The sequence below is a fragment of the Molothrus aeneus genome, unplaced genomic scaffold (assembly GCF_037042795.1).
Source record: "Molothrus aeneus isolate 106 unplaced genomic scaffold, BPBGC_Maene_1.0 scaffold_43, whole genome shotgun sequence".
NCBI lineage: Eukaryota > Metazoa > Chordata > Aves > Passeriformes > Icteridae > Molothrus > Molothrus aeneus.
In genome coordinates, this window is record NW_027099100.1 from 231704 (window position 1) to 245681 (window position 13978).

Consider the following 13978-nt stretch of genomic DNA (forward strand, 5'->3'; position numbering starts at 1 on the left):
AATATGGGACTATGGGATAAATGGGGTGTATGGGAAAATGGGATATATGGGAATAGTGGGAAAATGCAGTATGGGATATATGGGATGTGTGGGATGTATGGGATGTGTTGGATAAATGGGATACATGGGATAATGGGATATATGGGGTAAGTGGGATATATGGGATAATGGGATATATGGGGTAAGTGGCATATATGGGATAATGGGATATATGGGATAAACGGGAATATGGGATAAGTGGGATATATGGGATAAATGGAATATATGGGATAAATGGGAATGTGGGATAAATGGGATATAAGGAATAAATGGGAAAAATGGGAATATGGTATAAATGGGATATATGGGAATAGTGGGATAATGGGATAAATGGGATAAATGAGAATAATGGGAATATGGCATAAATGGGATTATGGGATAAGTGGGATATAGGGGATAAATAGGATATATGGGAATATGGTATAAATGGGATATATGGGATGTATAGGAAAAATGGGATATATGGGATAATGGGATATATGGGGAAAAATGGGATATATGGGAATAATGGGAGAAATTAGATATATGGGAATAGTTGGATATATGGGGAAAATGGGTTATAAGGTATACATGGGATATATGGGATACATGGGATACATGGGAATACCAGGTGTATGGGATATATGGGATACATGGCATATAAGAGATATATGGGAGACATGGGATAAATGGGATTATGGGATATATGGGATAAATGGGATAAATGAGAATAATGGGAATATGGCATAAATGGGATTATGGGATAAGTGGGATATAGGGGATAAATAGGATCTATGGGAATATGGTATAAATGGGATATATGGGATAAATGAGCTATATGGGAATAGTGGGATAAATGGGATATATGGGAAAATTGGATACATATATATGGGAAAAATGGGATATCTGGGATAAATGGGATATATGGGAAAATTGGATATATATATGGGAAAAATGGGATATATGGGATAAATGGGATATATGGGATACATGGGATAAATATATGGGAAAAATGGGATACATGGGAATACCAGGTGTATGGGATATATGGGATAAATGGGATATATGGGGGGAAATGGGAATATGAGATATATGAGATATACGGGATAAATGAGAATAATGGGAATATGGCATTAATGGGATTATGGGGTAAGTGGGATATAGGGGATAAATTAGATATATGGGAATATGGTATAAATGGGATATATAGGAAAAATGGGATATATGGCATATATGGGATAAATGGGATATATGGGAATAATGGGAAAAATGAGATATATGGGAATAGTTGGATATATGGGGAAAATGGGTTATAAGGTATAAATGGGATACATGGGATACATGGGATACATGGGAATACCAGGTGTATGGGATATATGGGATACATGGCATATAAGAGATATATGGGAATATGGGATAAATAGGATATAAGGAATAAATGGGAAAATTGGATATATGGGGGGAAATGGGAATATGGGATATATGGGATATATGGGATAAATGGGATAAATGAGAATAATGGGAATATGGCATAAATGGGATTATGGGATAAGTGGGATATAGGGGATAAATAGGATATATGGGAATATGGTATAAATGGGATATATGGGATAAATGAGCTATATGGGAATAGTGGGATAAATGGGATATATGGGAAAATTGTATACATATATATGGGGAAAATGGGATATATGGGATAAATGGGATATATGGGATAAATGGGATACATGGGATACATGGGAATACCAGGTGTATGGGATATATGGGATAAATGGGATATATGGGGGGAAATGGGAATATGAGATATATGGGATAAATGAGAATAATGGGAATATGGCATTAATGGGATTATGGGATAAGTGGGATATAGGGGATAAATAGGATATATGGGAATATGGTATAAATGGGATATATGGGATGTATAGGAAAAATGGGATATATGGGATAAATGGGCTATATGGGAATAATGGGAAAAATGAGATATATGGGAATAGTTGGATATATGGGGAAAATGGGTTATAAGGTATAAATGGGAATATGGGATATATGGGATACATGGACTACATGGGATATATGGGATAAATGAGATAATGGGATAAATGGGATATACTGGAAAAATTGGATATATGGGATAATGGAATACATGGGATAAATGGGATAATGGGATATATAAGGGGAAATGGGAATATGAGATATATGGGAATATGGGATATATGGGATAAATGGGATATAAGGGATAAATGGGATATAAGGGATAAATGGGGAAAATGGGAATATGGGATAAATGGGATATAAGGGATAAATGGGAATATGGGATATATGGGATACATGGGAATAGTGGGATAAATGTGATATATGGGATATATGGGATAAATGAGAATAATGGGAATACAGCATAAATGGCATTATGGGATGAGTGGGATATAGGAGATAAATGGGATATATGGGGAAAATGGGATATATGGGATAAATGGGATAAATGGGATATATGGGAAAAATTAGATATATGGGAATAGTTGGATATATGGGGAAAATGGGTTATAAGGTATACATGGGATACATGGGATACATGGGATATACTGGAAAAATTGGATATATGGGATAATGGAATACATGGGATACATGGGATATATGGGATAATGGGATAAATGGGATAAATGGGATTATATGGGATAAATGAGATAATGGGATAAATGGCATATATGGGATAATGGGATTTATGGGGGGAAATGGGAATATGAGATATATGGGAATATGGGATAATTGGGATATATGGGATAAATGGGAATGTGGGATAAATGGGTTATATGGGAATAGTGGGATAATGGGATATATGGGATACATGGGATAAATGAGAATAATGGGAATATGGCATAAATGGGATTATGGGATAAGTGGGAAATAGGGGATATATGGGGTAATGGGATATATGGGATAAATGGCATATATGGGATAAATGGGATATATGGGGTAATGGGATATATGGGATGTATGGGATAAATGGGATGTATGGGAATAGTGGGATATATGGGATAAATGGCATATATGGGATAAATGGCATATGTGGAAATGGGAACAGGGATAGGAATAGGATAATTGGGAATAATGGGATAAATGGGAATGGGAATTGGAATAATGGGAATGAGGATGGGGGGCACATCCCGATCCCATTCCAGGGATTCTGGAGGATTTGGGATTTCCTGGTTTTGGGATTCCCTGGTTCTGGGGTTTCCTGGATTTGGGGATTTGAATATTGAATATTCCCCCATTCCCCTGGAATTTCCCCCATTTCCCCACAGAATTTCCCCCATTTCCCCAAAGATTTTCCCCCATTTCCCCACAGAATTTCCCCCATTTCCCCTGGAATATTCCCCCCATTCCCCACAGAATTTCCTCCATTTCCCATGGAATTCCCCCTCCATTTCCTCACAGAATTTTCCCCCATTTCCTCACAGAATTTTCCCCCATTTCCCCACAGAATTTTCCCCATTTCCCCACAGAATTTCCTCCATTTCCCCTGGAATTTCCCCTCCATTCCCCACAGAATTTTCCCCCATTTCCCCACGGAATTTCCCCAATTTCCCCACATAATTTTTCCAGAGAATTTTCCCCCGATTCCCATGGAATATTTCCCCATTTCCCCACAGAATTTCCCCCCCATTTCCCCACAGAATTTACCCCCATTTCTCTGGAATTTCCTTCCCATTCCCCCACAGAATTTCCCCCATTCCCCCACAGAATTTCTGCCCCCATTTCCCCTGGAATATTCCCCCCATTCCCCCACAGAATTTTCCCCCATTTCCCCACAGAATTTTCCCCCATTTCCCTCCAGAATTTTCCCCCATTTCCCCACAGAATTTCCCCTGGTATTTCCCCCATTTCCCCTGGAATTCCCCCTCCCATTTCCCCACAGATTTTTGCCCCAATTTCCCACAGAATTTCCCCCCAAATTTCCCCACTGAAATTTTCCCCCCATTTCCCCACAGAATTTTCCCCCCATTTCCCCTGGAATTCCCCCCCGATTCCCTACAGAATTTTCCCCCCCATTTCCCTGGAATTTCCCCCGAATTTCCCCCATTTCCCTGGAATTTCCCTATTTCCTCACAGAATTTCCCCCATTTCCCCACAGAATTTCCCTCCATTCCCCACAGAATTTCTGCCCCCATTTCCCCACAGAATTTTCCCCCCATTTCCCTGGAATTTTCCCCCCATTCCCCACAGAATCCCCCCCCCATTCTCCTGGAATTTCCCCCTTTCCCCCACAGAATTTCCCCTGGATTTTCGCCCCATCTACCCCACAGAATTTCTGCCCCCATTTCCCTGGATTTCCCCACAGAATTTCCCCACAGAATTTCCCCCATTTCCCCACAGAATTCCCCCCCCCCATTTCCCCACAGAATTTCTCCCCATTTCCCACAGAATTTTCCCCCTGATTCCCATGGAATATTCCCCCATTTCCTATAGAATATTTCCCCCATTTCCCCACAGAATTTCTGCCCCCATTTCCCTGGAATTTCCCCACAGAATTCCCCCTCATTTCCCTGGAATTTTCCCCCCATTTCCCCACAGAATTCCCCCCCCCATTTCCCCGGAATTTTCCCCCATTTCCCATGGAATTTCCCCACAGAATTTCCCCCATTTCCCACAGAATTTTTCCCCTTGATTCCCATGGAATTTCCCCTGGATTTTCCCCCCCATTTCCCCACAGAATTCCCCCTGTTTCCCCACAGAATTTTCCCCATTTTCCCACAGAATTTTCCCCCATTTCCCCACAGAATTTCCCCCCCCCATTTCCCCAGAATTTTTCCACCATTTCCCCTGGAATTTCCCCACAGAATTTCCCCCCCCATTTCCCCAAGGAATTTTCCCCCCATTCCCCACAGAATCCCCCCCCCATTCCCCTGGAATTTCCCCTTCTCCCCCACAGAATTTCCCCCATCTCCCCACAGAATTTCCCCTGGATTTTCGCCCCATCTACCCCACAGAATTTCTGCCCCCATTTCCCTGGAATTTCCCCACAGAATTCCCCCCGTTTCCCTGGATTTTCCCCCCATTTCCCCACAGAATTCCCCCCCCATTTCCCTGGAATTTCCCCACAGAATTCCCCCCCATTTCCCTGGATTTTCCCACAGAATTTCCCCTGGATTTTCCCCCACCATTTCCCTGGAATTTCCCCACAGAATTTCCCCCATTTCCCCTGGATTTTCCCCCACCATCTCCCCACAGAATTTCCCCCATTTCCCCACAGAATTTTCCCCCCATTTCCCTGGAATTTCCCCCCCATCTCCCCACAGAATTTCCCCCATTTCCCCTGGATTTTCCCCCACCATTTCCCCACAGAATTTCCCCCATTTCCTGTAGAATTTCCCCCCCATTTCCCCACAGAATTCCTCCCCATTTCCCTGGAATTTTCCCCCCATTTCCCCACAGAATTCCCCCCCCCCATTTCCCTGGAATTTCCCCACAGAATTCCCCCCCATTTCCCTGGATTTTCCCACAGAATTTCCCCTGGATTTTCCCCCACCATTTCCCCACAGAATTTCCCCCATTTCCCCCACAGAATTTCCCCCCATTTCCCCACAGAATTTCCCCCATTTCCCCACAGAATTTCCCCCATTTCCCCACAGAATTTCCCCCATTTCCCCCCAGAATTTTCCCCCCATTTCCCTGGAATTTCCCCCCCATTTCCCCACAGAATTCCTCCCCCCATTTCCCTGGAATTTCCCGGGAATTCCCCCCGTTTCCCGGGATTTCCCCGTTCCCCACGGGTTCCGTGTTCCCGGCAGTGAGAACGAGGCGCTGTGGCGGGAGGTGGCCGGCCTGCGCCAGAAGCACGCCCAGCAGCAGAAGGTGGTCAACAAGGTGAGTCCGCATTCCGGGAAATTCCCGCTTTTCCAGCAGAATTCCCGCTTTTCCAGAGCCAATTCCCAATTTTCCACACCCAATTCCCACTTTTCCAGGGGTAATTCTCACTTTTCTTGGGGCAATTCCTGTTTTTCCAAGGGGAATTCTTGAATTTCCAGGGGCAATTCCTGTTTTTCCAGGAATATTCCCAGGAAATTTCCCACTTTTCCACACCCAATTCCCAATTTTCCACACCCAATTCCCAATTTTCCAGGAGAATTCCCCAATTTCCAGGCGTAATTCCCAATTTTCTGGGGGCAATTCCTGCTTTTCCAGGGGTATTTCCCCAATTTCCAGGGTAAATCCTGAATTTCCAAGCATAATTCCCATTTTTTCTGGGGGAATTCCCAAATTTCCAGGGTAATTCAGCCGTTTTCCAGGAAAATTCCCAATTTTCCAGAGCCAGTTCCCAATTTTCCAGGGGTAATTCCCACTTTTCCCGGATAATTCCCAAATTTCCATGAAAATTCCCAACTTTCCAGAGCCAATTCTTGTTTTTCTTGAGAAATTCCCAATTTTCCAGGGGTAATTCCCCCTTTTCTCAGGGTATTTCCCCAATTTTCAGGAAAATTCCTGAATTCCCAGGGGTAATTCCCAAATTTCCAGAGACAATTCCCAATTTTCAAGAGCCTAATTCTGCTTTTTTGGGGGAATTCCCGATCTTCCAGGAAAATTCCTGATTTCCAGGGTAATTCCCAATTTTCCAGGCATAATTCCCACTTTTCTGAGGGTAATTCCCAATTTTCCGGGGTAAATCCTGAATTTCCAGCTGTAATTTCCAGGGGTAATTCCTGGTTTTGCAGGAAAATTCCCAAATTTCCGGGGGTAAATCCCAAATTTCCAGATCCAATTCCCAAATTTCCAGGCATAATTCCCCCATATCCAAGAGAAATTCCTGAATTTCCCGAAAAATTCCCAATTTTCCAGAGCCAATTCCCAATTTTCCATGCAATTCCTGAATTTCCAGTGGTAATTCCCACTTTTCCAGGAAAATTCCCAAATTTCCAGGGTAATTCCCAGGTTTTCTCCTCTCCCAGAGCTTTTTTCCAGGTTTTCCCACTTATCCTCCACTGTGCTTTCCTATTTTTTCCCAATTTTTCCCAATTTTTCCCAGTTTTTCCAGCTTTCCCCCCCATATTTTCCCATTTTCCCAGGTTTTTCCCAGTTTTTATCCATTTTTCCCAATTATTCCCCCCAGTTTTTCCCCAATTTTCCCAGTTTTTCCCAATTTTTCCCAGTTTTTCCTCTATTCTTCCCAATTTTTTTTCTGTTTTGCCCAGGTTTCCCCCCCTCCAATTTTTCCCAGGTTTTTTTCTGCTTTTCCCCAATTTTTCCCTCCCAGTTTTCCCAATTTTTCCCAGTTTTTCCCATTTTTTCCCCCCCAATTTTCCAGTTTTTCCCCCAACTTTTGGCCAATTTTTCTCCATTTTTCCTGCTTTTCCCATTTTTCCCACTTTCTCTCTGTTTATTCCCATTTTTCCCAGTTTTTCCCCCAGTTTTTCTCAATTTTTCCATTTTCCCTCTCCACTTTTATCAATTTTTCCCAGTTTTTCCCATTTTTTCCTGATTTTCCCTTTCCCCCCCATTTTTTCCCAGTTCTTCCCAATTTTCCCATTTTTCCTCCTATTTTTTTCCCATTTTTCTCAGTTTTCCCAATTTTTCCTGTTTTCCCCAGTTCCCCCCCCCAGTTTTTCTCAATTCTTCCAAATTTTTCCTGATTTTTTCCCATTTTTCTCCCCAGTTCTTCCCAAATTTTCCCTTTTTTTTCCCATTTTTTCTCAAACCTTTTCCCCCAGTTTTTCCCAGGTTTCCCCCCCTCAATTTTTCCCAGTTTTTTCTCTTTTTTTTCCCAATTTTCCCCTCCCATTTTTCCCAATTTTCCCCCTCCATTTTCCCTTTTTTTTCCTCATTTTTCCCCTTTTTTCCCAATTTTTCCCCCCTAATTTTTTCCCCCTCATTTTTTCCCAGTTCTTCCCGATTTTCCCCATTTCTCCACCCCAATTTTTCCCAGTTTTCCCCCCTCTGTTCTTCCCAAATTTTCCCACTTTCCCCCCCATTTTTTCCCAATTTTCCCCATTTTCCCCCCTAATTTTTCCCATTTTCTCCAATTTTCCTGTTTTTCCCAGGTTCCCCCCAATTTTCCCCAGTTTTTCCCAATTTTTCCTGATTTTTCCCATTTTTCCCCCCTAGTTCTTCCCAATTTTTCCCAATTTTTTCCCAAACCTTTTCCCCCCAGTTTCCCCCCTCATTTTTCCCAGTTTTTTCTCTTTTTTCCCAATTTTCCTCCCCCAATTTTTCCCAATTTTTCCCCCTCCATTTTCCCATTTTTTCCTCATTTTTTCCCATTTTTCTCCAGTTTCCCCCCCTCAATTTTTCCCAGTTTTTTCTCTTTTTTCCCAATTTCCCCTCCCATTTTTCCCAATTTTCCCCCTCCATTTTCCCATTTTTTCCTCATTTTTTCCCGTTTTTCTCCAGTTTTCCCCCCTCAGTTTTTCCCAGTTTTTCCCATTTTTCCACCCCAATTTCCCCAAATTTTCCCAGTTTTTTCCCCCTCTGTTCTTCCCAAATTTTCCCACTTTCTCCCCCATTTTTTCCCAATTTTCCCCATTTTCCCCCTCATTTTTTCCCATTTTTCCCAATTTCCCCCCCCAATTTTCCCCACATTTTCCCCCTCATTTTTTCCCAATTTTTCCCAGTTTTTCCCATTTCTCCACCCCAATTTCCCCAATTTTTCCCAGTTTTTCCCAAACCTTTTCCCCCCTCAGTTTTTCCAGTTTTTTTCTCTTTTTTCCCAATTTTTCCCCCAATTTTTCCCCCTCCATTTCCCCATTTTTTTCCTCATTTTTCCCCAATTTCCCCCCCCAATTTTTTCCTCGTTTTTCCCAGTTTTTTTCCCAATTTTCCTCCCCCAATTTTCCCCCTCCATTTTCCCAATTTTTTCCTCATTTTTTCCCATTTTCCCCAGTTTTTCACCCTCAGTTTTTCCCAATTTTTCCACCCCAATTTCCCCAATTTTTCCCCATTTTTCCCCCTCTGTTCTTCCCAAATTTTCCCTCTTTCCCCCCCATTTTTTCCCATTTTTTCCCCATTTTCCCCCCCATTTTTCCCATGATTTTTCCCATGATTTTTCCCATGATTTTCCCTGACTTTTCCCTGTTTTCTCTCTGCAGCTGATCCAGTTCCTGATCTCCCTGGTCCAATCCAACCGGATCCTGGGTGTCAAGAGGAAAATGTGAGAAAAATTCCCAAAATTCCCCAAAATTCCCCCAAAATTGGGGCTTGGGACCCCTCAAATCCCAAAATCCTGGGGAAGGGGCCGGGCTGGGCTTTGGGAATTCCCTGGGGCAAAGGGAACAAAGAATTCCTGGAATTTCCATTTTTCCTGGGAAAATTGGGATTCCCAAAAATCCGGGAATTCGGGAATTTGGGGGATTTTCCCAGGGATGGAGCAGCCCCTGGAATTCTCTGGGAATTCTTTCCCAAAATTCCAGAGATCTTCTCCTAAGCCCCTCTCTCCTGGAAAAAACCTGGGAAAACACCGGAAAAATCCCTGGGGAAAAAACCTGGAAAAAAACCAGGAAAAATCCGGAAAAAACCTGGAAAAAACCTGGAAAAAAAAACAGGAAAAATCCGGAAAAAACCTGGAAAAACCCAGGAAAAATCCTAAAAAAAACTGGAAAAAACCTGGAAAAACCCAGGAAAAATCCGGAAAAAAACTGGAAAAAACCCAGGAAAAATCCTAAAAAAACCTGGAAAAAAACTGGAAAAACCCCAGGAAAAATCCTAAAAATAACTGGAAAAAACCTGGAAAAAACCTGGGAAAAAACCCAGGAAAAATCCTAAAAAAACTGGAAAAAACCTGGAAAAACCCAGGAAAAATCCTAAAAAAAACCTGGAAAAAAAACAGGAAAAATCCTAAAAAAACCTGGAAAAAAACTGGAAAAAACTCAGGAAAAATCCTAAAAAAAAACCTGGAAAAAACCCAGGAAAAATCCGGAAAAAACCTGGAAAAAACCCAGGAAAAATCCTAAAAATAACTGGGAAAATCCCTGGAAAAATCCTGAAAATCCCAGAAAAAAATCCTAAAAAAAAACCCTGGAAAAATCCAGGAAAATTCCAGAAAAAAAAACTGAAAAGACCCCTGGAAAATAACTGGAAAAACCCTGGGAAAAAATCCTGATAAATCCCTGGGAAAAACCCCTGAAAAAATGGGAAAAAATCCTGGAAAAACCCTGAAAATTCCTGGAAAAATCCTGGAAAATTCCCAAAAAAAATCCCAGAAAATTCCAGAAAAAAACCCTGGAAAAATCCTTAAAAAACCTGTGAAAATCTTGAAAATCCCAGAAAAAATCCTGGAAAAACCCCACGAAAACCCCTGGAAAAATCCAGGAAAATTCCAGAAAAAAGCTGAAAAGACCCTGGGAAAAACCCTGGGGAAATCTGGAAAAAATGGGGAAAAATCCTGGAAAAAGCTCTTGAAAAACTCCTGGGAAAATCTCGAAAAACTCCTGGAAAAACCCAGGAAAATTCCAGAAAAACCCGGGAAAATCCCTGGAAAAAATCTGGAAAAAACCCCTGAAAATTCCAAAAAAATCCTGGAAAAAAACCCTGGAAAAATCCTGAAAAATTAAAAAAAATCCCTGAAAAACCCCAGAAAAAAAACCTGGAAAAATTCCAAAAGAAACCCTGGAAAATCCAGGAAAAATCCCAAAAATCCCAGGAAAAAAAATGGAAAAAACCCTGGGAAAAATCCTGAAAAATTCCAAAAAAATCCCTGAAAAACCCCAGAAAAAATCTCTGGAAAATGCAGGAAAATCCCTGAAAAAAACCTGGAAAAATCCCTGGAAATCCCTGGAAATTCCAGAAAAAAACCCAGGAAAAAACCCTGGAAACAATCGTGGGAAAAGCCCTGAAAATTCCAGAAAAAACCATGGAAAAAACCCTGGAAAATCCTTGGAAAACCATTGAAAATCACAGAAAAAATCATGGAAAAAACCTGGAAAAATCCTGAAAAATTCCAAAAAAATTCCTGAAAGAACCCTGGGAAAAAATCCAGGAAAAATCCTGGGGAAAACCCTGAAAATTCCAGAAAAAATATGGAAAAAACCCTGGGAAAATCCTGAAAATCTCAGAAAGAAAACTGGAAAAAAACCCTGGGAAAAATCCTGAAAAATTCCAAAAAAATCCTGGGAAAACCCCAGAAAAAAAAAAAAACCTGGAAAAATCCAGGAAAATCTCTGAAAAAACCCTGGAAAAATCCTGGGAAAAACCCTGAAAATTCCAGAAAAAAATACGGAAAAAACCCTGGGAAAAGCCTGAAAAATTCCAAAAAAAATCCCGGAAAAATCCCTGAAAATTCCAGAAAAAAATCATTGAAAAAACCCTGGAAAAATCCTGAAAATCCCAGAAAAAATCCTGGAAAAAAATCCCAGATTTTATTTGGGAATTCCATCCCCTGATGCTTTTCCTGGGATTTTCCCCATTTTTTGGGAATTTTCCCGTTTTTTTTGGGAATTCCATCCCCTGATGCTTTTGCCGGAATTTTCTCCATTTTTTGGGATTTATCCCAGGGTTTTTTTGGGATTTATCCCTTTTTTTATTATTATTATTTATCCGATTTTTTTTGTAATTGGGATTTTTTGGGATTTTTTGGGATTGGGATTTTTTGGATTTTTTGGGATTAGGATTACTTGGGATTTTTTGGTTTGGGATTTTTTGGGAATATCTCAATAAATCCATTTATTTAACCCCTGATCCTTTTCCTGGGATTTATCCCGGTTTTTTGGGATTTATCCCGGGGTTCTTTTGGGAATTATCCCGGGGTTTTTTTGGGGGATTTATCCCGTTTTTTTGGGGATTTATCCCGGTTTTTTTGGGAATTGTCCTGGGTTTTTTGGGGGGATTTATCCCGTTTTTTGGGGGATTTATCCCAGGGTTTTTTTGGGATTTATCCCGTTTTTTGGGGGGAATTCCTTCCCCTGATGTTTTTCCCAAGATATTTCCCTTTTTTTTGGGATTTATCCCGTTTTTTGGGATTTATCACGGTTTGTTTTTTTGGGGATTTATCCTGGTTTTTTTGGGGATTTATCCTGGTTTTTTGGGGGATTTATCCCGGGTTTATTGGGATTTATCCCATTATTTTTTGGGATTTATCCCGGTTTTTTTGGGAATTGTCCTGGGTTTTTTGGGGGATTTATCCCGTTTTTTTGGGATTTATCCCATTATTTTTTGGGATTTATCCCGGTGTTTTTGGGATTGCAGCCCCTGATGCTTTTCCCAAGATCTTTCCCATTTTTTGGGATTTATCCTGGGCCTTTTTTTTTTGGGATTTATCCCGGTTTTTTTGGGGATTTATTCCGGGGGTTTTTTTGGGATTTTTCCCGTTTTTTGGGGATTTATCCCGGTGTTTTTTTGGAATTGCAGCCCCTGATGCTTTTCCCAAGATCTTTCCCATTTTTTGGGATTTATCCCGGGGTTTTTTTGGGTATTTATCCCGGTTTGTTTTTTTGGGATTTATCCCGGGGTTTTTTTGGGATTTATCCCAGGTTTTTGGGTATTTATTCCGGGGTTTTTTTTGGGATTTTTCCTGTTTTTTGGGGATTTATCCCAGGGTTTTTTTGGAATTGCAGCCCCTGATCCTTTTCCCAGGATTCTCCCCATTTTTTGGGATTTATCCCGTTTTTTTTGGGATTTATCTCGGTTTTTTTGGGATTTATCCCGGGGTTTTTTTGGGTATTTATCCCGGGTTTTTTGGGGGGATTTATCCTGGGGTTTTTTTGGGATTTATCCTGGGGTTTTTTGGGGATTTATCCCGTGTTTTTGGGGGATTTATCCCAGTTTTTTTGGGATTTATCCCAGGTTTTTTGGGATTTATCCCGTGTTTTTGGGGGATTTATCCCAGTTTTTTTGGGGATTTATTCCGGGGTTTTTTTGGGGATTTATCTCAGTTTTTTTGGGGATTTATCCCAGTTTTTTTGGGATTTATCCCGTTTTTTGGGGGGAATTCCTTCCCCTGATGCTTTTCCCAAGATATTTCCCTTTTTTTTGGGATTTATCCTGGGTTCTTTGGGATTTATCCCGGTTTGTTTTTTGGGATTTATCCTGGTTTTTTGGGGGATTTGTCCCGGGTTATTTTTGGAATTCCATCCCCTGATCCTTTCCCTGGGATTTTCCCCATTTTTTGGGATTTATCCCGGTTTTTTTTTTGGGAATGATCCTGGGTTTTTTTGGGGATTTATCCCGGGGTTTTTTGGGATTTATCCCATTATTTTTGGGAATTGCAGCCCCCGATCCTTTTCCTGAGATTTTCCTCATTTTTTGGGATTTATCCTGGGTTTTTTTGGGATTTATCCCGTTTTTTGGGGGAATTCCATCCCCTGATGCTTTTCCCAAGATATTTCCCTTTTTTTTTGGAATTATCCCTGGTGGTTTTGGGATTTATCCGGGTGTTTTTTGGGATTGCAGCCCCCTGATGCTGAACGACGGCGGCGCCGCACATTCCATGCCCAAGTACAGCCGGCAATTCTCCCTGGAGCACCACGGCAACGCCAACTACGCCGTGAGAATTCCCAAAAAATCCTGGGATTGATTGGGATTCATTGGGATTGATTGGGAATTACTGGGTTTATTGGGATTGATTGGGGTTGATTGGGGTTTATTGGGATTGATTGGGAACTCCCTGGAGCACCACGGGAATTCCAACTACGCAGTGAGAATCCCAGAAAAATTATGGGATTGAGTGGGGTTGAGTGGGGTTGAGTGGGGTTTATTGGGATTGATGGGGATTCATTGGGATTGATTGGGAATTACTGGGTTTATTGGGATTGATTGGGATTGATTGGGAATTACTGGGTTTATTGGGATTGATTTGGAGTCATTGGGATTGATTGGGGTTTATTGGGATTGATTGGGGGTGATTGGGATTGATTGGGAACTCCCTGGAGCACCACGGGAACTCCCAACTACGCTGTGAGAATTCCCAAAAAATCCTGGGATTGAGTGGGGTTTAGGGGATTGATTGGGATTCATTGGGATTGATTGGGAATTACTGGGCTTA

General features: G+C 41.3%; 1 protein-coding gene across 4 annotated transcripts in view; it reads left to right on the forward strand.

The window, feature by feature from the left end:
* Positions 1 to 13978, forward strand: part of HSF1 (heat shock transcription factor 1) — a 66253-nt gene that overhangs the window by 37123 nt on the left and 15152 nt on the right. For all 4 annotated transcript variants that reach the window (XM_066571363.1, XM_066571364.1, XM_066571362.1 and 1 more), the window contains 3 exons: positions 5805 to 5880; positions 9093 to 9154; positions 13387 to 13480. In XM_066571363.1, coding sequence (XP_066427460.1) covers positions 5805 to 5880; positions 9093 to 9154; positions 13387 to 13480 — 232 coding nt within the window. The remainder of the gene's footprint in view (positions 1 to 5804; positions 5881 to 9092; positions 9155 to 13386; positions 13481 to 13978) is intronic.